The sequence below is a fragment of the Poeciliopsis prolifica genome, unplaced genomic scaffold (assembly GCF_027474105.1).
Source record: "Poeciliopsis prolifica strain line A6 unplaced genomic scaffold, Auburn_PproV2 SCAFFOLD003, whole genome shotgun sequence".
In the NCBI taxonomy this organism is placed as follows: Eukaryota; Metazoa; Chordata; class Actinopteri; order Cyprinodontiformes; family Poeciliidae; genus Poeciliopsis; species Poeciliopsis prolifica.
The window spans coordinates 13744116-13767137 of NW_026562378.1; the positions used below are offsets into that span (position 1 = coordinate 13744116).

Sequence of the window (23022 nt, forward strand, 5' to 3'; positions counted from 1 at the left end):
CCGTTTCCAGAGTGATGAGAGGCAGAAGGAGAAGATGCCCGTCACACTTAAACCGCCCGCAGCAGAAGCCGCCCTGAGAAAATGTCGCAAATAGTTTCATTTAAAACCAAAGTTGCGCAGAGTTGTTGCCCAGCAACGTAACAACCTGCGCGTTCGGAATCGATTCCGATTCTTAACGTCTCGCAGCCGCAACAGCGTCGGTTAACCGTTAGCTTAACTCTGGAAACAAGTTCTTTGATTAACGATAACCAGCCCAAACTCCCATCGATGCCTCGCAAGTTGAGTTTCTTTAAAGCCAGGTAGGTTATGAAAGAAAAAAAAGAAGAAAAAATCTAAATTCAGTGCGGCGTTTTCTTTCACGCGTGTCATTCATGCGGGAAAGAAAATGGTTTCTGTCGTGTAAAATTGTAGCTACAGTCCTGGACAAACTGTACGAGGATCCTCAGGTTTAAATAGGTCACCCCACGAGAAGTGTTGAGATTCCACTGTGTTTTACTTATTCAGTCTACTGAAACGCTTCAAGTTACCTAAAAAACTCCTTATTACCCCAAATATAGTGATTTGTTTTGGATTTGTATTTCCAGTATACTTTTGAAGCTTATTTTTTTTGTAAATGTAATTTATCTTCCATCAACACTTTTGTGAAATGCTCAATTAACTCTATAAATATGATATTTGCAAAGACTATATTACTACTATTGTATTAATAAATGAAAATAATTGAAAATGGCCACAGTTCTGCACTTGTTTACAGTAATCTCTGTCCAGTCCATATGATGGACAATGGAAGCATTATGTATTTTTGTGCTTCAAAAGTACAAAAATACAAAACAAAGAATAAAAACATTTGGCCTTTAAAACCACCTGATGAGCAGTAAGTGAAAAAGGCATCACAAAAGTCATTTCTGAAGTGGAAGGTGTTCAGGTTCGGCCCCCATTACTTTGGAACCCCTTATTAAAAAGTCCTGCTGTCTGAGTGGAAATCTCCCAGAGGGTGTAATGAAGACTAACAATCACAGCGGAAAGGTCAAGGGTGATGTTTTGAAGTTTAAAGGGTAATCTGTGAGGGTACATTTGTTCAGCAAAAGCTGTTCAAGAAAAGCTGTTAGTGGCTGCAAAACACCTGAGACTTTTTCAATTTATATGTGTTCATTTTGAAAGCCACAATGAATTATTTTTGTTCCTCTTCACAATTTTGCATGTAACAGCAATCAAGCTATTTGTTATAAAGGTATAAATTGTATTAGTACTTTCTGAATAACCTTGTTAGTGCAGAAAGAAATATTTTCCAGCTATCGAACTGCTGTTTGGTTGTTTTTATAGCTCCAACTGAAGAAATGTGAATAAATTGTATTGTGTCGTGATGCTGGTAACAAGGTGCCTAAAGATGTAATTTAAAAGAACTCTGATCAGAACCTCTGTTCATTTTTTGAGTTTAGGGGTATAATTTGTGGGTCAAAATGCTTTTTTTTAAATAAACAAAATAATTGCTTTAAAATCTAGACAAAAATGACAAGATCCCACATATCAACTCTGTAGAGGAGTGAGAGTTTCATCTTGAGAGATTGGACTTTAGACATAAATTTATCCCTTTGGAAGATACGATTTTTTTTGAATAGCAATTTTGGTTTTGAATTTTTAATATTGTTTTTATTAAACTATATCTATGTGATGGCGGACGCTCTTAAATGTTCCCTGGAGGTGTATACCTGTGGTGTCAATTCTTAGAAAAAATGTCTTTCTGTGTTCACAGACGGTACAGCGGATCTAGTACCCTTGCATCCAGTGATGCATCACTGGATATATCTAGTGATGTTTTCGATAACCAGGACTGCTTGTCGCTTAATTTGGAAGATGATCTGTCAACCGAAATGTGTAGCAGTAATAATAACAGCTCTGAGAAATCTGCCATCACGAAGGATCATCACAATGATGGAGAAGTGTCTGGTCCTGATGGCGCAATCCCCGAGCTTCAAGAGTTTAGAGAAACCCAAATCGAACAAGAGAAGTGCCTGCAAACCCTCAGAGCCAACTACCACAGAGATTTCACGATGATAACACAGACACTTGAAGAAGAAAAATCAAGGTAATTCATGCTCACTGCTATACATGAAAACGTCCTCATATAGTTTGTAATAAACTAATGGTTTTGCAGCAAAGATGTTTTAACAAAGGAACTTGCTGACATCACTGAACTTTATAAGAATGAAATGCAGAACTTGAAAGAGGAGCTGACCAGTACAAAGGAGATGATCAAGCATCTGGTTTTAAAAGCTACGACAGATATTCATGTAAGTTTTCATTGTGGTACATATACACTGCTAGCCAGAAGTGTTGGTGCTTTCTACAGTTTTACTGTCACTGTTGTTGTGAAATGTTTTGAGAAATGCACTGAAAATCAAAAGGCAGGAATATGAATTATTTGCCAAGTGCAGACAAAGTTCTGCACTGGTGTCACTGGATTGTTTGGTTGAATCTGTCTCTTGCTTGAGTCTATGAAGACTTTTTTTTTGTCACAGTTGAACCTCTCTCTGTAAAGATCTGAACTTTGTGTTTGATATAAGAGTAATGTTAATAGTAGCCATCTATGCCACATGGTAAAGAAAAATGTTACCTTAAAACATTACAAAAACCTAGAATTCAAATTTATACCACATAAACTGAAGATTGTGAAAAAGTAGACGATTACATTTGAAATGGTTAAAACTGCTTTCATAAGTCAGTTAATGATGCAAATTCTTAACTTGTAAAATCTCTTCTTGGTCTGTAGGAGGTGCTGGGGGCTCTTCAGTACCGTTTGGAGCAGCTTGAAGAGCAGCAACGGCAAAAACAGAAGCCTCTCCTTGAAAAAATTCAAAACGGCTCACTTGTCATTTGGTCGGTGCTTCTAGTGCTTCTCTCCATACTGGGCTATGTAGTCGTGTCCCTTAGAGTATAAGGCTCCAGACCTTTTTCTGTTTTGACACTTTAAGAGGATTTTTTTCTTGAATATGCTGACCTAGTCTGTAACTTGAGTCGTGAGATGCCTGTAATAAAAGCCATGTGATTAACAGGTCTGTGGTGTGCCACACCAGCCCTAAAGTAAATCTTTAAGAGGTCATTTGAAAGTTAAAGTTTGCATTTGATCATTGAAAGCATACATTTGACAGGTCTTCCAGTTTGACCTTTGTGCCATTTGCAGTCATGGCTGCTTACATGTCAGCAACTGACATTAAGAAAATCAACTTTTTTTGCACAAGATATGCAAGGATTCCAATTAAACCCATCATTGCCAAGCTTGTGGAGTACAAAGGTGAGTAACTTCTACATTAGAGGCAAAATGCTCCAAAGTTTCTCTGTGCAGTCAAGGTTAACTTAAGCCAAGTTTCATGTTCATCAAGTCAAGATTTTGCTTTTAAGCCTACCAATAGTCCTTTTACTGATATTTGACCCGTTCGTTCAAAATGGGAAATAGAAAAACCAAAACTTTGAAAAAATACACATTTATTGTAAACAAATCTAAAAAAATAAAATAGATTCCTCATTTCACACTGTCTTCTTCACTCGTTTGCCAGCAGTTTTAGATGCAGGGGCATCACTGCCTGACGTTGCAGCCTTGTTTTGGGTTTTCTTGTCCGTTTTTGCCCCTTTGGCCTTTGCAGTCTTATTTTTGGTTGGTTCGGAGCTTTCAGCACCGCTTCCCTTCGCCTCCGCTTTCTTAGCTTTTGGCTTCTTTACTGGAGGAACATCTGCCTCATCCTTTGTGGTTTTTGGAGCCTTCGGCTTCTGTGACAAAAGAAAAAAAGCCAAAGTCAGAATAGATAGAAGCCAGAAAGTGTAAACAGCAGCAAATGATTGGATACTTCTGTGTGGATTAGGAAAACTGATTATCTGGTCAGTTTCATCTCATCTTACCTTTGTAGATTTTGCCTTTTCCTTTGTTGGCTTCTTCTTGGTGGCGTCTTAAACAAAGCAAATGTTGGTGAGGGACTCCACCGTGAGGTAGAAGATGTGCATTTCGGGAGTCAATACCTTCTGTCTGGGTCTTCTTGGCTCCAGCTTTGGGCTTCTGTCCGTTTGGATCAGTGTTCTCGCTTTTCGGCTTCACCTCTTTAACTTTTGGCGCAAGCTTTTAACAACAAGGACAGAAAGACTTGAATCACGTACATTCAGTTTGGAGGCTTGTCCGTCTCTCTTCAGTGTCCTACCCTGAACTTCCCCAATGCGCCCGTGGTGATGGTGGCGTTGACGGGCCTCACCAGCGTCCCGCTCAACAAGCCGTTCTTCAAGACTCTGCGGACCAAGTGCTTCAGCCTCACCGGCTCCACGGTGGGGTACGTCTGTTTGATGTAGCGCTGCAGGGCCTGGGAGGAAACCCCTTTGCGTGAGTCCAGGGCCTCCAGCGCCTCTCTCACCATGGCGGCCGTGGACGGATGAGACGCGGGTTTCCGCACCGCCGCGGCGCGTGCTGCAGAGAGGTTTGTGAAGCCGCTTAAAAATATAGAAATACATTTAAACACGTATTGGTATTCTTCAACTTTTCCTCGTTCGTATACAAACCAGATGTTTTCTTCTTGTCGGGCTCTCCAGCAGAAGCAGGTTTTGAACTCGGCTGAGGATCTGCTGCTTGTTTTTTGGGAGGCATCGTTTTAAACAAAAGACAAAATAATACTAATGATAAAAAAAATACACACGCACATTGAAAACTATAAGCTTGACTTCATTTTTATGCAGGTGGACCAGGTGATTCACATCCCACTGATTGGCATTTGGTCAACTCCTTATGAGTCAGCCGGATAAGGAGCCGGAAGGAAGGGACGCAAACCGGAGTGGGAGGAGTTTATTCAGTGAAGGACAACTTACCAGTATTAAGTTTAGCAGATAAATTGTAATTACTGGAGAATCTTAAACGCTAAAACAAGTAATGTTTGTTTCAGTCGCATGCTGGATGCGGTCAGTGTTTTATCTGAATCAGAACAGATTATCTCACAATGCCCGCATGACGAGCCGTTCAGGAACACACCGGTTTTCCCACGGGGTGTAAAATGGTGCGCACTTGGCTCTACTCCATTTCTACTGGTAATTTAACCATTTCAGAACACCTGTAATTTAATCCCTTTTGTTTTTCAGCTCATAGCAATCTGAATATTTTTTGATAAATTCTTACAATCCGACCACGTTGTCAGTGCTGTTACATTACATATCGGCACTTACTTCTGCTGTTATGTACTAACTGTACCTGGATGAAAAATGAGCATTTGAAACCAAAGTGAAAACAGCAAACGGCAGGGAACATTTTCATGTGATTGAATGAATCTCAAACAACAAATTTCTGTGTAAAGTTAATAGGATAAAAGTTTGAATATATGTTATATGTAGAAAAGGAACACTTATTGAGGATAAAGTATGCGGTTAACAAAAGGGAATGTAAGCATTAGAGTTGTAACATTTAATGGTTGAATGTATTTTGTGTATGTGTGTAAAGTGATGAGATGTGAAAATAAAAATAAACTCCAGTGTTCACGATGAGACAAGGCCCAGCAGGAGACGAGTGAGAGGGAAAAAACACTAGAAGGAGAGAACAGACAGAGATACGATTGCTCTGTTCTCTGAACCCACGGCACCATGACCTGCACAGAGAAGGGGTTAAAAGATCAGGCAGACCCCAGGACACCTAACACAGCTCACAATGTACAAACCAAGTTAAACAGCCTTTATGTAGAAAACGCTCAAACTAAACTACGGTATATTTTAGTGTTGTATTCATAGCATACTGATATTGCAACTGGCATAATTTTTGTTTTTTTATGTAGATATATTTTCACTGAGGTCTATCAGATCTACTAGTTTTGAAAGGCTTTTACAAAGTGGTCTAAAGAGTGCTTTGTGTGTACTTATTATTAGAGATATTTATGACTATGTTAACAGGAAATTGCTACAAGAAATTGTTTTCCTGTTAAGACTTTCTGTGAAATGAAACCAAGGTTCAATAACATTTATAGAGATTCAAAATGTTATTGTGACTCATCGCTGTATTTTTCCTCTAAAAATTGTTTGAATTGTTTTATTATTTTAGTTTGTCTTATTTTATTTACGTGTGAATAAAATGGTTTCTTTTTGACTGAGCAGTTCTCGTTTTAATATTGTCTCTTGGTCACACTTGAATAAAATGCACTTTTTATTAATGCTTTGTTGTCTGTTGAGGTTCACCTTCACTTGGAAATTGTAGAGGTGAGTTTATAGAAAGTGTGGACAAAAACACTGGGTTTAATGATTACTGTCTCCAGCTGCATCCCCAGCAAAGATGAGGATTTTGCACTGCGGTAATCGCTTCCTCTTCCACACGCCAACAGAGGTGGATTCCAACATCTGGATACTTGTGATAAATGTGGAGATAAAGGCAATTTGACTCACTGCCTTTGGGAATGTCTTGAGATTCAGAATTTTTGGAAGGAGGATTTGGATAAAATTTCACTCTACTGATCCTCTCATATTTGAGGCAGGACTCTGACCTTAATGTTACTTTATGCATAAAAAATGTATTACTAAAATTAAAACACGACATTCAACCCAGGTTTTATGTATGAATAATTTTACCAGTAACTGAATAAGAAATGTTTATTAATGATCAACTCAGCCTTAATGAAAAAAATAAACAAAAGTCATCCTACTTTCTCCACTGGTGTTGTTGTGTTTGGGGTCAAGGTGGGGTTAATTACAGCAGACTGTTAACATGCATGATCACCATGGCCAGGTGGGAGGTGGTTATATCTCAGTTAAACTCAGGAACAATGGTAACTTTGAAGAAGGTGAAACAGAATTACTGTGCAGATAAGAAATGCATTAATATAAAGTGAAGATACTTTGTACAAATGTAAGGAAACATAAGTGACTGAACATTTAGACTTAAAATACACTGGAAGTTATTAAAGGTTGAACAAGTTGTATGTGATAGTGGGTTGTACCATTGAGTTATTCTGATGCTCTCTGTGGTTTTTCTGCAAGTATTGAACAGAAAAAGTCTCTCAGCTTCATGCAGTCAGACGCTTTTCTTCTCTGCAGGGTTTGATCAGTTTACGTTGGTTTCACCATGATAGGATGTCTAGTTTTTATTGTTCTTTTGGGTAAGTTAATTTTCCTCATTCTCTCAACATCAATGTGAGTTTCTACTGATAGATACATGCAACACATAATTTAATTTGGTTTTACTGACTGAATGCTACAGCTGTGTAGATTATTCTGCAGTTTTCAAATGAAAATATTTGCACAAATTGTTCTTTTTTATTCTGACTTTGAAATACAGTTCAGTGTAAATTTACAGTCTTTCAATTTATGCAAGCAAGTATTTTATTAAACTTTCTTTCATACAGGTTCCTGTAAAGAGTTGAAAGGACAAGGTCAGTTTTTGATGTTTCTTATGTCCAGCTGTGTTACTTTTTAAAAATGATTAAATATCTTAAACAAAGTTTAATTTGAAAGATCCAACTCTCATGTTATGTTGAGATTACTCTATGTTTGTGTTTGACTGTTTTAATTGTTGCTATGCTTTGTTTTATTGATCTATTTTATGATAGTTTCAGTTCTCATGAATATTTAAATCCAATCCAACACGTTTCATTTTATTACAGATTAAAAATAATTTCTCATAGGAAAATATCGTATTATTCATATAGTAACTGAACATATGAATCTCTGTTTTTATTTCAGCTCTTCTTCAGGCTAAGCTAACACCGACTTCATCATCAATCACAGAAACAGATTCAGTGACATTAAGCTGTCAGGCTCCAGCTCATGTTTCTGTGTATGAGTGTTATTTCTATGTGAATGTAGGAACTCCAACACGTTTCCCCTGCAAGAAAACGTTTACAGGAACTGAGTTGCTGTCGATGAGAAAACAAAGTTCAGACACTAAGGTTGAAGTGAAATGTTTCTATACTGTAAAATCTGAAGCTTTAAATTCTCCATCTCCCCACAGTGATCCATCCTATATCAATATAGGTAAGTTTCTGCTTCATTCTTGGACAGGTTCAAGTTTAGCTTAATTAATAAAAACTTATCAAAACTAAACAGGAAAAGTTTAGCGCTTTAATTTTATAGCTGGAATTGAATCATAAACTCAATGTCAAAGACATGTAACATATTTTACTTTTCCTGACACCAATTACTTCTTCTTTAGGTCTTAAGCCAGAACTGAATGTAAACTATCTTAAGGGCCAGTTTGCTGCCTTCACCTGCTCTTTGCCTGGATCTGTGAAACATGATACAACATGTAATCTGTACTTTGGAGAATCAAGTCGTCCAGCAGCAACAACAACAACATCAAAGACAAAGAGCTCAAGCACTAATCAATGGTTCTGCTTTACTGAGATTCAAGAAAATGAATTATTGAATCATTTACGTTCAACTAAGAGGAATGAGGTCAGCTGTGATTATAGATTGGAAAGAGATGGGAAATCTTTGTCACCTCGCAGTGATCCATACAGATTTACAGGTGAGTCAAACATGAATACAGTAAATATTTTAAAACATATTCATATATTTTCACAAATCCCTGTTGTTTTTAATGAAGTTATGAACGTCTCGGGGCCGTCATAGGTTTGGTTTTGTATCTGGCAGCAAGATGTAGGCAGTCGATGATTTAAGTCTTGTAAGATGTGAGGTTGAGCCTCCAGGATCAAAACGTCCCAGATTCTGGATTAGACTGAGATCTGCTGAATCTGGAGACGAATCCTCACCTCTCATGTTTTAGTTTTGCTCTGAATCATTCCTGTGTCCTTTTTGACTTTTAAAAGTCTGTATTTTTCTGACAGCTATTTATAAAATTACAAAGAATGTAATTTAAGATTACACCTGGAACACAGTGCTGACCTAAAACAAGAAAACTTTGGTCTGATTTACTTCAGACAGTGAGAAAAAAAAGTTATATGTGTTTTTATTCAGTGTAAGAAAACTTCTGGTTTCAACTGTGTTTCTGGCAAAAGTTGCAGTTATGAATAATATATCCTTCTTGTTTCCTTCACTTGTTTGATGTTGTTTAACATTTATTGGTGTATTTATTTATATATAAACTTTATAAGAAATCCAAATAATCCTTGAATGAGCTGTATCATAAAGATTATTCATTTAGTTGAACTTGAAACTGAGAACACCTGTTTTCTAATTTTAGGTATTGCAGAAGTAGATTTAACTGAGATCATCACAATACCAACAAGCTTTACGAAGACCACAGGCTCATCGAACGTTGTCTGGCCCATCCAGGGTAAAGATGAAATATACTTTAGAAAAATGTTGTTGTCTTTCTTTCTGTACTGAGGTCATAATATCAGCATCCTAATGTTTTGGTTTTCAGCAGGCTGCAGTAAACAGTCTAATAAAGCAATTTTTAAACAGCTTAATCGCAGATAAGTGGCACAGTGAGATTATGATCTCAGCATCCCAATATCTTATCTGCAGGAGTAAATAGTCTATTCAAGTAATTTCCTCTCCAAGGTCACTTCAAGGTCAATAGTGGGAATGAGAGAAATAAACATCGCACAAAATATTACTTAAGAGTTTATAGAGATTATTGAAATAAAAAGAGTATCTTGTAAAACCTTTTCCTTCTTTAATTTTTCTCATTGTCAGAATCATTCACCCAAACAACCATGACAGTCTTCATCACAGGTATGGTGAAATATTCCAAGAACATTAGCAGTAATATGGTGATACATTTTTTTTAAGTATGGCAGAGCTGACAAAGAATATCACAGGTGTTTCTCTTAACATTATGATAATTATACCAAACTTTTCTGCAGCAGCAGGTAGAAACTGGACATTTGCCCCACCCTCCACAGCTGAAATGCTTTTATGGAGCTTTGGATTCGGTCTGGCTGTGGGTGGCATCTTGTGTGGAGCAACATTTCTCTTCAGTCTCTGCAAAACAGGTGAAAATCTAATTCCTTCTTGGCTGTATTGATTTTTTTATGTTCGTTCAACTATATACTTGCCATGATTGTAGAAAATATATCAGAAGTCATTAACTAATTATACCATCTTAATACAAGTAGCTTCATTTTGTTTGTTTTTCTTGCTTTCAGGGAAACAGAAATCCAGGAGGTAAGAAAAAGTAGATTTATTTAAATTTAGCTATGCTACTATGGGTTTTTGTTAGTACAGGGAAGATTTTTGCTTTGCTTTCACGTAGTATTTATTTTGTCGTAATAAAAATATCAGATTTCATAATATTGTCTCACATTGTTCAAACATACATTCAATTTAAAATGTATTAGGATAAAGACTTTTTGCTAAAATATCCTTAATTTGCTACTTAGTGGGCTGTGTGTCTTTATGCAGGGAGATTTGTTTCTTTCTGTATCTTACAATTGTTTAAAGCGACGAGAAATATAACAGTAAAAAATGTTAGATGCTTGTTTACCTGCTTAGATAAATGATAAATATACATTTGCTGATGTTTCAAGTTAGTTGGAGGTTGTAATTAAATCCACACAATATGAAAAGTTGAAAAGCTTAAAGTTTCCAGACATTTGAGCAGCAGTGAACAATCAAAGATTTTGTGGAATACAAATGTGTCAAATAAAATTTTGAAAAAAAATTATCAGAATTGGTCAGAATTTTAATTTTAGTTGTCAGAGCACTAAGTCCTAAAGGATCAATAAAGTTGGTTTGATTCATTAGCAAAGACCAGAATTAAAATACAAATAAAATATCAGATCAATCACCAAAAGAAGAAATAGAAGATTATTTCAGAAATATGTTCTTATGTTGAGATTTTCCTTATCTAACAAAAACAAACTCTCCTAACTTTAATTGTGTTTTAGTTTCCTTGCAGAAGCTGAGATGATTACGGTGAGTTACTGATTATCTATTTTTATATCACTGAACTAGTGTGTCTGTTCTGTATTGGATTAAAACTATTTTTACTGTTTTGTTTGACATAATGTTTGACCATCTGCAGGCTGATGAAACCTTCACCACTGTTATCTATTGTGATCACAAAACTGATACTTGGGTGAGTTTTTACTAAACCTGTATTTATTCTAACTGAAGCAGCATTTGACATTCAAAGTGTTTGTTACTGCAAAGGACATTAGATCGTTTTCAAACTGAGCGGGTTAGAAAGTGTCACAGTGACAACGTGTGCAGATCTTATGAAAGCAAACAGGAAATGTGAACAACTCTGAGCAGATCAAACACAACCAGCCACTTGGTGGCGCTGTTATTAGGAGAATAAAAAAGTTTTTTCTGACTATAGGCAATAAATGTGATTTTTTAAATTGAAAGTTAAATACTAACTGTGTTTTATTTTTACAGGGTGATGATACAGCAGCTGTGAGACACCATGAATGCAACTCTTCAAAAACAACTGTTCTTTTTTAATATTATTAAATCTTACATTTGAATTATTTTCCCTCTATTTAATTTACAATCATCTGCTAATTTCTTTCAGCTTTAAATATGCCAGCATTTTAGCTCAATAATGATCTTCATGAGTCTCGTAAGCATTTCATTAGGCTGATGTAGAAATGAACAAATTGACAACAAGGTGATGCATTTTTATTCACTGTCTAAATCCTTAGAAAGGTTTATTAGTGATTGGAGATGGTTGATGAGAAATTTCTTCTGTTGAAATTATCTCAGTAAAAACCCTAAAGAGGTTTAAAACTGAAACAAATGTCAGTCGCTTTTTCCCTTGGAGAAGGAAAAAATCTCATTTTACAGAACTTTATATTAACTGCTAACTGAATTTCTCTCTATGTAAATCTTTTCTGCTTTATGGCAGGTTAACCTTCCAAGATTGTCAAACAAACTTGTTCCAGTATCTTGCTAAAATATTTATATCCCTTAAATGTTTTTCACATTGTGTCATTTCACCACCACAAATGTCGATGTATTTTCTGTAATAATGGAGAGCACAGTTGCACATAATGAAAATGATACATGACTCTCAAAATATTTTGGAAATTAAAATCTGAAATAAAAATATACACAGTTTTATTTTGTAAGAACTGCATGTTTTTTGGGGGGTGGGATTGTCTGAAGAACAAAACAACATTCTTATTGCTACTATTGAACTTCTTGTGTGTTTTCAGTCTTGCCGCAGATTCTTAGCCGGATTCAAGTCCAGACTTTAACTAGGCTGTTATAACACATTAACGTGATTCATTGTAAAACTTTCCTCTTCAGTTCTGGTTGTATGTTTAGGTGGAAGATGAACCTCTACTGGGTTTGTTTTCTTGCTCTTGATTTAGCTTCACTTATCTTTTTATCAACTTTGACCAGTTTCCATATCTCTGGTGAAGAAAAAACATCCCTAAATAATGATGCCACCACCACAGATGGGAGTGGCAAGGTACTGTTCAGTGGTAGCTTCCTTTCACAGATAACATGCTGCATGATGGCCAAAAAAAGGCCAAAAAAAGGCCAAATCGGAGCCTTTTTCTACATGTTGCTGCATTTCCTGCTCTTATTGTGATAAAATTTAAGAGAAAATATTTGAGGTTTTCATCTTGCTGCTGTTTTGTAAAAGTCTGACTTGTGGAGTGAACAAGTCATAGTTATCGTGTTGTAATGTTTCTGTAACTGAGCAGTTGGTCTTTGCAGCTCATCCAGAGTCATTATGAGCCTTTTGAATGTGCTTCTTTTCCAGCATGTCAGTTTTGAACAGCTGTTTTCCATTTCCAGACGATACAGATTCTCCTTCACCTATCTGCCGTGTTCCTTGGTCTCCATGATGCCGTTTGTTTGCTAATGATTTATAATAAACCTCAGATATTCATGGAAAAATTGAATTTATATTCAGATCATAATACCCACTGATGGACTCCAGTAGCTGCTTGACTTCTGAAAGCAGACGTTTAGCTCAAATTATTCATGCTACTGCATGATTTGAAATGAATCTTACTAACTTTAAAGATTATTTCTGAAGAGACAGACATTCCTAAAATTATTATAAAGTAAAATTAAATGAGCAGAAACTTTGAAAAAGTAAAAATCGTTTTTTAGTTACTTGTTAAAAATGTTGTGTTAGAAATAATTTCTTTCATAGTCATGTATCAACAGAAAACTCTTTATTACAGGAATCAATACTTGTGATAATTACTATTGATCTTCCTGAATGTTTGCACCAGTGTATTAATGATTAGTCTTTGTGACTAGAATGCCTCCTTGCCATCACCCTAATCTTTAGCTCCCTGATCCTCTCATATTTGAGGCAGGACTCTGACCTTAATGTTACTTTATGCATAAAAAATTTATTACTAAAATTAAAACACAACATTCAACCCAGGTTTTATGTATGAATAATTTTACCAGTAACTGAATAAGAAATGTTTATTAATGATCAACTCAGCCTTAATGAAAATAATAAACAAAAGTCAACCTACTTTCTCCACTGGTGTTGTTGTGTTTGGGGTCAAGGTGGGGTTAATTACAGCAGACTGTTAACATGCATGATCACCATGGCCAGATGGGAGGTGGTTATATCTCAGTTAAACTCAGGAACAATGGTAACTTTGAAGAAGGTGAAACAGAATTACTGTGCAGATGAGAAATACATTAATATAAAAGTGAAGATACTTTGTACAAATGTAAGGAAACATAAGTGACTGAACATTTAGACTTAAAATACACTGGAAGTTATTAAAGGTTGAACAAGTTGTATGTGATTGTGGGTTGTACCATTGAGTTATGCTGATGCTCTCTGTGGTTTTCCTGCAAGTAGTGAACAGAAAAAGTCTCTCAGCTTCATGCAGTCAGACGCTTTTCTTCTCTGCAGGTTTTGATCAGTTTACTTTGGTTTCACCATGATAAGATGTCTAGTTTTTATTGTTCTTTTGGGTAAGTTAATTTTCCTCATTCTCTCAACATCAATGTGAGTTTTTACTGATAGATACGTGCAACACATAATTTAATTTGGTTTTACTGACTGAATGCTACTGCTGTGTAGATTATTCTGCAGTTTTCAAATGAAAATATTTGCACTAATTGTTCTTTTTTATTCTGGCTTTAAAATGCAGTTCAGTGTAAATTTACAGTCTTTCAATTTAAGCAAGCAAGTATTTCATTAAACTTTCTTTCAAGCAGGTTCCTGTAAAGAGTTGAAAGGACAAGGTCAGTTTTTGATGTTTCTTATGTCCAGCTGTGTTATTACTTTTTTAAAATGATTAAATATCTTAAACAAAGTTTAATTTGAAAGATCCAACTCCCATGTTATGTTGAGATTACTCTATATTTGTGTTTGACTGTTTTAATTGTTGCTATGCTTTGTTTTATTTTTATATTTTTATGCTAGTTTCAGTTCTCATGAATGCTTAAATCCAATCCAACACGTTTCATTTTATTATAGATTAAAGAATAATTTCTCATAGGAAAATATCGTATTATTCATATAGTAACTGAACATTTGAATCTCTGTTTTTATTTCAGCTCTTCTTCAGGCTAAACTAACAGCGGATTCATCATCAATCACAGAAACAGATTCAGTGACATTAAGCTGTCAGGCTCCAGCTCATGTTTCTGTGTATCAGTGTTATTTCTATGTGAATGTAGGAACTCAAACACGTTTCCCCTGCATGAAAACGTTTACAGGAACTGAGCTGCTGTCGATGAGAAAACAAAGTTCAGACCCTGAGGTTGAAGTGAAATGTTTCTATACTGTAAAATCTGAAGCTTTAAATTCTCCATCTCCCCACAGTGATCCATCCTATATCAATATAGGTAAGTTTCTGCTTCATTCTTGGACAGGTTCAAGTTTAGCTTAATTAATAAAAACTTATCAAAACTAAACAGGAAAAGTTTAGCGGTGTGATTTCATAGCTGGAATTGAATCATAAACTCAATGTCAAAGACATGTAACATATTTTACTTTTCCTGTTGACACCAATTACTTTTTCTTTAGGTCTTAAGCCACAACTGAGTGTAAACTATCTTAAGGGCCAGTTTGCTGCCTTCTCCTGCTCTTTGCCTGGATCTGTGAAACATGATACAACATGTAATCTGTACTTTGGAGAATCAAGTCGTCCAGCAGCAACAACAACAATATTAAAGACAAAGAGCTCAAAGACCAATCAGTGGTTCTGCTTTACTGAGATTCAAGAAAATGAATTATTGAATCATTTACGTTCAACTAAGAGGAATGAGGTCAGCTGTGATTATAGATTGGAAAGAAATGGGGAATCTTTGTCACCTCGCAGTGATCCATACAGATTTACAGGTGAGTCAAACATGAATACAGTAAATATTTTAAAACATATTCATATATTTTCACAAATCCCTGTTGTTTTTAATGAAGTTATGAACGTCTCGGGGCCGTCATAGGTTTGGTTTTGTATCTGGCAGCAAGATGTAGGCAGTCGATGATTTAAGTCTTGTAAGATGTGAGGTTGAGCCTCCAGGATCAAAACGTCCCAGATTCTGGATTAGACTGAGATCATTCAGACGAATCCTGAATGATGTGCCTCAAACATATAGCGAAAAGTAATATGTGTTTTTATTCAGTGTAAGAAAACTTCTGGTTTCAATTGTGTATCTGGTAAAAGTTGCAGTTATGAATAATATATCCTTCTTGTTTCCTTCACTTGTATAATGTTGTTTAACATTTAATGGTGTATTTATTTATATATAATCTCTACAAGAAATCTAAATAATCCTTGAATGAGCTGTATCATAAAGATTCTTCATTTAGTTGAACTTGAAACCGACAAAATCTGTTTTCTAATTTTAGGTATTGCAGAAGTAGATTTAACTGAGATCATCACAACACCAACAAGCTTTACGAAGACCACAGGCTCATCGAACGTTGTCTGGCCCAACCAGGGTAAAGATGAAATATACTTTAGAAAAATGTTGTTGTCTTTCTTTCTGTACTGAGGTCATAATATCAGCATCCTAATGTTTTGGTTTTCAGCAGGCTGCAGTAAACAGTCTAATAAAGCAATTTTTAAACAGCTTAATCACAAATAAGTGGCACAGTGAGAAAAAGAAAAGTCACCAAAACCTGCAATAATTAAGTAAAGCTTCAGAATTTATAGCAATCATTGAAATAAAAATTATCTTTCAAATGCTCTTTATACCTCTGCTTTGAACAGCTAAAAAGCTTTAAAAAATCTACCAGATTATTTACTCTGGACATTGAATAACAAGATAATATGGGTAGTTTAACGGTAAATGTTGTAGTTTGGATGACAGCAGAATGAACATGAGTTTATAAATGTCAACAACTGCAATTCAAGTTTTCACAAATCCACTTCTCTTTGTTGCCTCAACAGAATCAGTCACCCAAAGAAGTGTCACAATTTTTACCACAGGCAAGGAGAAACATGGTAAGAATACCAGCAGTTGGTCTGCTGTGGTGGTGTAAGGTTTTAGCACAACCCACGTATGGAGGCCTTAGTTGGTCCTCGACGCGGTCGCAGGTTTGACTCCCGGCCCCGGCGACATCCCCTCTCACCACCCCTACTTCCTGTATAAAATACAGGCCAGTAGAGCCAACAAAAATCCTTGGAGAAAAATATTACAAAAAAATAAAAAAAGTAACAGCAGTGATCCAGAACATTGTGAATATTTTATAAATTTTATAGGTACGACAAAGCTGACAAGTATCCCCAGTATTTCCACTTCTACTAAGTCAGGTAGGAAAATGTACTAATGTGTAATAATCAGTCTTAACATTGAGACTATCTATGAAAATATTCATATTTTTGTTTATTGTGTTTTATTTCATGTTTATTGTGTTTTAAGCTGAAAAAAAAGCAAAGGATGCAAATGTGATGTGATTTTACTTTAAGGATTATGTAATTTATAAAAAGACTGAGAGGAATCTTTTTATTGGCAAGTTAATGTAAACTGGTGTAAAGAAAGCCTTGTCTGTCTGGTGTAACTTTCATTTATTTATTTGACTGACTGAGAATCTGTTTTCTAATTTTAGGTGATGTGGAAGGAGAATCAACGAAGACTGAAGGTTCGTCAGACGCTGTTCTGTCCACACAGGGTAAAAAGTCATTGCCTTGCTCTCTGAAATTATATCAACATCTCAATGTGTTGGTTTTACAACACATCGTTTTGTTTGAGTCGTTCAACATTTACATTTATATTGTTCTTACTTCTCAGGGTTAGCTCGATGTTTGAAATTTATTCTCTCTATAATCTTTCAACACTTATTTTCAGTCACCTTTAGCACTTTTTATGTTTCTTGAAAATTAGTTAAGATAAATTTAGATCTAATAGTTTCACAAATCAACTTCCTGTGAGCTCCCCAATAGATTCAATCCCTCCAACAACCGTCACAGTTTTCACCACAGGAATGAGTGAAGATGCCAGAATAACTGCAGTGACCCAGAACATTGTGATAGTTTCATGTTTTTTATGTTTAGGTGCCACAAAGACGACAAAGAGTGAGACCACTTCTACATCAGGTAGGAAAATCTATTATTGTATTAATCAGAAATAAAAATCATATTATATTCTGAAAACATGTATAAAAACATGCTTTTTGTCTAATTTGATTTGTTTCTTTGTTGCATTGTACTCTGACAAAAAGGTCTGGACCGCCTCCTCTCCCAGTACAAAATAAATATTATGAACACAAAGTGGTTCAGGTCTGTGGAAAGGAAGGAGAGCAATACATGACTATGCATTTCTATTTAGTGCCCAAAACACTAATGCCCCTAAATAAAATATGGTGTGACCAATGGCCTGAGCTACACTAATGAGATGCTGTTCACTGTTTGCAGTTCACTACAAACAATGACAGAAACAGCTGTTTGCAGCAAGATGTTTAAACTAAAGTGGTTAGTGAACACTAACACTCTAACCACTAGACTCTAAAGACGAATCTTGAAGTTTCTAAATGTTTCCGCTTTATGCATCTCTGTGCATTAAAGTCCTAACAACGTTGTTTTTTAAATTAAAATTAATTTAGTATTTTTGCTCGTGCAATTTATAAATATCATAATAATAACATTTTTGAGCTATGAAGGCAGAATGCATCTAGATGAGTGTTGCAACAACACAACGATTCCTGTGAGAAAGTCAAAGTGAAACTTGTTTATGATCTTTAAAACAGATCTGAGGACGTTGATAATTACAGCAGCGGTGGGCGGAGTGATCGTGGTCTTCATTCTGGTGGTGGGAGCGTGTCTCATAGCCAAAAGAGGAACTGGTGAGAAACAAATGTCCAGAACACCCAACTGAGTTTATAAATAACTTTGAAGAAAATCTGAAAACTTACACGACTGTGACAGCATGAAAGTAGGATATGGAAGGTGTGCAGAAGTTATTTTTTCATTTTAACTGTTTATAGCAGAGACATGTTGGATTTCTGGTTTTATGCAGTGAATACAAAGGTTTTAGATATTAATGAATGCAGATGCTTTAATAAAGCATAAAAACAGAAGTATGAGCCATGAGTCATAGAGTGTGAATTGCTAATAAGTACAACAAAATAATCTACTTCCTGTTTCCAGGAAAAGGATTGTCCAACAGGTAAGACTGTCTTGTTCTCATCAGATTCTCATAAATGAACGCTCACTAATAGCTGGGATGAATTTGTTAAATGATGAAAAAAGTTTCATGCAAGTTATCTAAATGAAACTTTAAATATTGCATTTCAATGATTAACACAGACATTTTGGGGGTCAGTGGGAACAAAGGGCCCCTTCTGTCACTCATGGAACCACCAACTGCTTTAGTAGTGTGAGATTAATTCAACAATATCAAGATTTCCACATAGATATTTCAAACCAGTAGCCATCTGGTGTCTGATGTTAATGTCCACCTGGGAAAAGAATCAACTCAACATTCAGCCTGAAATTGAACTTTGAGTCATATTAGAAACTTGCTCTGTTTCCTCTTTTCACACAATGGGCACAATGTGTTTGTCTTGACCGCATTGATCAATTTTTATCTTTAATCTCAGAAATCAGAAGGTTTTATACTTTGTATCTGCTGAAATATACTTTTGTTTAGTTTAGTTAAGTCTAGGTCATATTTTGTTTTCCTGCTGAATGTAATGCACACAGTGACTAAATAAATCTGTTTTTGTTCATCATTCTGCAGAAAAAAATCCAACCTTAAAGGTAATTATATATTTGCAGTGTACTTAAACACCAATGTTTGTTGTTTTTATACAACAAATTTTGTTAAATTTATGTTGCAGATCAGACTATGTGGGTGAAAACAACTGATAACACAGAGATGGTAAATAAACTATATTTTAAGATGAGTATTATCTCATTATCTTGCTTGGATTATTTTCTCTTCATTTTCCCTTTTCCTCATATTTAAAGTTACCAGTAGATGAAGATGGCGTCTACAGCGTCATCACATCTGGACCTGCTGCTCATCGTCCTACAGGTGAGTTTATTTATTTTCACTTGAAATTTATCTGAACATATATCAACAATAAAACGTTTCCTAAATAAATAAATAAACAGTAAAATTAGTTTTTTAAGGTTTATGTAAAGGTTTTCTTTTAAGCCTTTTGAGACACATACACTAAATATGTGATTATTACTTTTACTGCTTAGTGATATTTAAAAGAATTTAATAAATTCATCCAACTATTGATCTTGAAGTAAATATATAAAATACTTACTGTCTAAATTTTGTAGAAATAATGGATTCACACAAACAACAAAGATATTGACTCATATTAGTTATACTTCCTTATTTTTCAGGTCCTGGGAAATCTGCCACCGGAAAACCACAAACTGAAGATGTACGAGAAAATTTTCTCCAGAAAAGATGTTTGTGAAGTTGGCAGGAAATGTTGTAAATGTAAGTAGTTCTCACAGCTGCTGTTTTTCTTTTCCAGTCTGACGTCTACCACGTCTACTGCACCATCCCTGATTTCCCTCCTCCACCAGCACAGGGCGACGGAGAGTACTGCCTCCTGCAGAGTCACATTTTCATGGAGAAAAAATTAATTCCCTGAAGATAATCAGTAGTTATATTATAACTACTGATTATATATTTTGTGCTGATTTATTGTTCTGCAAAAGACTTTTGTTACAGAAACCCGATGAACAAACAGAACATGTTAAAGATTTGGATATTCATCCCAGGGGATTTATTTTACTCTCTCATCTCAAGTATAACTGGTAGATTTAATTGTGTTGTTTATGTGAGCTCAATATCAACACTTTTTAGACATCACATTGTTTTACAAAGTTTAGTGTTTTTAATTTCTGAAATAATTTGTGAAAACTGTTTTATTCAGATCTCCTTTGTGCTTGTGTGTTTCCGTGGATGTTGCTCACATCAGGAGTGTTTGACTCGAGTTGAAAGTTTAACAGGAAATGCGGTGGATAAAGCTTCAACCTCACTGTCAAACAAGCCAGATTATACAAGATTTTTAAAAAAATGTCAAAGGCTGTAATATAATGGAGGTGATCCAAAGTTGACCAAGTGTTTGGTGAGGCAGTGACCTGCAGGAAGCCACCATCGTCTCCACATCCTGGAGCGAGTTCAGCTCCAGGTGGTTCTGTTCAGACCAGCCGACTCTCCTGCTGTTTGGACGCTTCGCCGTCCAGGACCAGACCAAACTCTGCTGTGTCGTTTTCAAACTTAAGGGCTTCATGTTGAGCTGTTTCTTTACATTTAAGAGAAATAAATGAAAAACACCCCAAAATGAGATTTGTTTTTCAAAAGAGATTTTTGAAAAACAAAGATTAACTTTGTACATATTCCGAACTTGACCTTCAGCACAAAGAGTATTTGAATATTAAAGCCAAAGCTTAACAAACTTTCACACACTTGTACCTCTTATGTGGTCTTGTGATGCTGAGGCGAGTCGCTGCATCGCAGGCGGATTTCCTGAGAGCTTTTCTGAAGCTTCTTACAAGTGAAAAAGTCAAAGAAGTGAAATGAAAAAAGCTGTTTCAGAAAATTCACATTATCATGGCTGCATATCTGCTATTCATCTTTTATTTCATAATGTTTTATTCTTATTTTAAGCTTCAAAGTTAAGCATGTCACAATTCAAATCAATGTTTTACCTTTTTATGTATTTTGGATTTTATCTGAACATAAATAGTCACTTTTAACAGAAGTTAAAACACTGTAAAGGTAAACTATATTGCATGAAGATGATCCATAATGAAAGAAAAAAAGTTGTATAAAACATTTTAATGCATATTTTTGGATGTACTGGTGAATTTTTGTCCATAAGTCATTTGCAGACTAATAATATCCTTAAAGGGACAGCTTTATGTAAAGCTCCTCAGTGGCCGTGTTGTTACTGGAACGCACCGTCAAAATAAGAGTTCCTGGATCCTGTCGCTACAGGAACCGACTCAAATGAATCCCTGCCTCTGTTCCTTATTGCTCTAGATATGGATCCTACGTCACATGCTTTTTACAGAACTGCATTTCATCCAATGCAGGATTGCAGATTATTTTTTCCATTTCAATGGGCAGGTGGGAGGCAGAAAGGGTCAGAGTGGCTTTCCATACACACCCTATGGGAGGGAAGCTGGAGAGGTTTCTCTCTTAATGTGAGACAGAAACTGAGGATTTGGGTTTAATTTTTCTATTAAATTTTTGATTTAAAAAACTGAGTCTGTCATTCTTAAATTTCTATTCACAGATAAAAATACAATCACATTTCTAGATGTGAAATAGAGCAGACAGATTTACATTCATTGAAAAGTTTTTTTATACTGAACAACTTCTCAGTTCAACTTGACTTTTTTTGCTGTGGTATAAATACTTTCCTGAGGCTGTTAGATGTAACTTATATTAAAATTTGTGATTAAAAAAGTCAACATGATCAGCCACTTGATGGCGCCATAAAGTAACTCTAGTCTGTACAGCACATAGAAAAGAAATTATAGTAATTAAATGAGTATTTTCAGAGAATTATATATACATATATTTGCACAAAGTGGCTGTAAATCATAGCCATAATCCAAATATACATTTCTATTGTATTTACCAAATTTACTTAAACTTTGCAACTAGTTCATCAGACACCTTGAGGCTTTAGATAGTGCTGAACTGATGTTCTTGAGTGGAAACCTGAAGTGAGTGACCCTGACACCAGTTAACAGTGGTTTATTTGGGGATGAATGAAAAACACCCACTTTGCTTTTCAGAGGCAGGTTGTGGATATTTCTTCTAGAAAAGACACCAAGGTTTTCTCTCACTTCTCTGTGTGCATGCATAGACGCTTACACTGACGGCTCTTTGATGTGTACAAAGAACCGACCATGCTGCAAGCATCTGCATAGTCTGAGATCTAATCTTCACCTTAGAGAAACAGCAAATGATTGCATGGGTGCAAGCATTTGCACCCATGATTGCATCACCCTGCTTTTTTTATTTTATTAAATTTCTGAAGCTTCTCTGTCACAGCACAACATGAAAGCTAGTTGTAACTTTCCAGATTAGAACATGCATTTAATCTGTTTCTGGGTCTTTGCTATTGCTACCAGTTCATTAAATCAGTTTATGAAATTCATTTTATGTTTTATCTGCATGTCCAGTAAAAACATATTTAATTTTTTTTTAAATTCTAGATTATCTCTGCTCTCAGAGACATAATCAGAACGACAGAAAAATGTAACTACATCATATATTTTTTGTCTCTTTTAGCACTTGCTTACTTATCCATAATGCAGCAAAATTCAATTTATAAAACTAGATTTTTCTTTAATCTGTTTCAAAAGCTAAAAATGTTTTCTGAAACAAAAACATTGTGCAATGTGTGAAGCCAACTATCTTGCATTTATCAAATCTAAAGAGATGAGTTTGGACTTAATCAGTGAAGAATAATAGTTTGCTGCTAATTCAAAATATGACAATTAATTAGATGATCATTGTCATTACCTTCAGCCTGAGTAATTACCATTGAAATGTAACAAATTGTCATAATAATCAGCAAAAATTAAAGTATTTGTCCCAGATTTTAGTCCATTTGCACTGAAATCTTCTCTGATGTTGCTTTTGGAGTGAAACTGTTTTCCTGTCAGTCATATTTGTGGGTTGTATCTTTGAGTTCTTCTGATCTTTATCTTTCTTGCTGTCAGAAACGTATCTTCTCTCAAA

At 35.4% G+C, this 23022-nt stretch overlaps 4 protein-coding genes across 5 annotated transcripts; 3 read left to right on the top strand and 1 right to left on the bottom strand.

Moving 5' to 3' along the window:
* The first annotated feature begins 64 nt into the window (after positions 1-64).
* Positions 65-3050, top strand: LOC129358203 (transmembrane and coiled-coil domains protein 1-like). Its single transcript, XM_055027093.1, has 4 exons — positions 65-299; positions 1754-2086; positions 2156-2291; positions 2771-3050. The coding sequence occupies exons 1-4, from the start codon at positions 268-270 to the stop codon at positions 2936-2938; spliced, it is 669 nt and encodes a 222-aa protein (XP_054883068.1). The 5' UTR covers positions 65-267; the 3' UTR covers positions 2939-3050.
* A 379-nt stretch (positions 3051-3429) lies between these two features.
* Positions 3430-4826, bottom strand: LOC129358202 (protein B4). Of its 2 annotated transcripts, none has more exons than XM_055027092.1 (5): positions 4540-4826; positions 4239-4447; positions 4012-4108; positions 3895-3941; positions 3430-3765 (listed from the first exon to the last, which is right to left on the bottom strand). In XM_055027092.1, the coding sequence occupies exons 1-5, from the start codon at positions 4622-4624 to the stop codon at positions 3526-3528; spliced, it is 678 nt and encodes a 225-aa protein (XP_054883067.1). In that variant the 5' UTR covers positions 4625-4826; the 3' UTR covers positions 3430-3525. The 2 variants fall into 2 exon arrangements, with proteins under 2 accessions (XP_054883067.1, XP_054883066.1); XM_055027091.1 differs by having other exon boundaries at positions 4188-4447; positions 4540-4823.
* A 1886-nt stretch (positions 4827-6712) lies between these two features.
* LOC129353180 (uncharacterized) lies at positions 6713-11355 on the top strand. Its single transcript, XM_055022415.1, has 10 exons — positions 6713-6788; positions 7810-7977; positions 8156-8470; positions 9146-9238; positions 9604-9642; positions 9774-9902; positions 10056-10074; positions 10797-10824; positions 10934-10987; positions 11290-11355. The coding sequence occupies exons 1-10, from the start codon at positions 6713-6715 to the stop codon at positions 11353-11355; spliced, it is 987 nt and encodes a 328-aa protein (XP_054878390.1).
* A 2381-nt stretch (positions 11356-13736) lies between these two features.
* LOC129358326 (location of vulva defective 1-like) lies at positions 13737-19954 on the top strand. Its single transcript, XM_055027299.1, has 16 exons — positions 13737-13815; positions 14062-14088; positions 14404-14694; positions 14876-15190; positions 15701-15793; positions 16245-16298; positions 16557-16607; positions 16904-16966; positions 17349-17390; positions 18041-18136; positions 18441-18459; positions 19033-19052; positions 19133-19173; positions 19263-19329; positions 19653-19693; positions 19790-19954. The coding sequence occupies exons 1-16, from the start codon at positions 13782-13784 to the stop codon at positions 19907-19909; spliced, it is 1374 nt and encodes a 457-aa protein (XP_054883274.1). The 5' UTR covers positions 13737-13781; the 3' UTR covers positions 19910-19954.
* Positions 19955-23022: the final 3068 nt, after the last annotated feature.

What these genes read in the sequence shown, in the direction of transcription:
- LOC129358326 (XM_055027299.1), top strand. Translation starts at nt 13,782, where the DNA reads ATGATAAGATGTCTAGTTTTTATTGTTCTTTTGG. An exon ending in CACAGGCAAGGAGAAACATG is followed by an intron (nt 16,299 to 16,556) that starts GTAAGAATACCA and finishes TAAATTTTATAG; the next exon opens with GTACGACAAAGCTGACAAGT. An exon ending in CGCTGTTCTGTCCACACAGG is followed by an intron (nt 16,967 to 17,348) that starts GTAAAAAGTCAT and finishes TTTTATGTTTAG; the next exon opens with GTGCCACAAAGACGACAAAG.
- LOC129358203 (XM_055027093.1), top strand. Translation starts at nt 268, where the DNA reads ATGCCTCGCAAGTTGAGTTTCTTTAAAGCCAG. An exon ending in CTTGAAGAAGAAAAATCAAG is followed by an intron (nt 2,087 to 2,155) that starts GTAATTCATGCT and finishes ATGGTTTTGCAG; the next exon opens with CAAAGATGTTTTAACAAAGG. An exon ending in AAGCTACGACAGATATTCAT is followed by an intron (nt 2,292 to 2,770) that starts GTAAGTTTTCAT and finishes CTTGGTCTGTAG; the next exon opens with GAGGTGCTGGGGGCTCTTCA.
- LOC129358202 (XM_055027091.1), bottom strand. Translation starts at nt 4,624, where the DNA reads ATGCCTCCCAAAAAACAAGCAGCAGATCCTCAGCCGAGTTCAAAACCT. An exon ending in CAAGAAGACCCAGACAGAAG is followed by an intron (nt 3,942 to 4,011) that starts GTATTGACTCCC and finishes GCTTTGTTTAAG; the next exon opens with ACGCCACCAAGAAGAAGCCA. An exon ending in AAAAGGCAAAATCTACAAAG is followed by an intron (nt 3,766 to 3,894) that starts GTAAGATGAGAT and finishes CTTTTGTCACAG; the next exon opens with AAGCCGAAGGCTCCAAAAAC.
- LOC129353180 (XM_055022415.1), top strand. Translation starts at nt 6,713, where the DNA reads ATGCATGATCACCATGGCCAGGTGGGAGGTGGTTATATCTCAGTTAAA. An exon ending in CAGAAGCTGAGATGATTACG is followed by an intron (nt 10,825 to 10,933) that starts GTGAGTTACTGA and finishes GACCATCTGCAG; the next exon opens with GCTGATGAAACCTTCACCAC. An exon ending in ATCACAAAACTGATACTTGG is followed by an intron (nt 10,988 to 11,289) that starts GTGAGTTTTTAC and finishes TTATTTTTACAG; the next exon opens with GGTGATGATACAGCAGCTGT.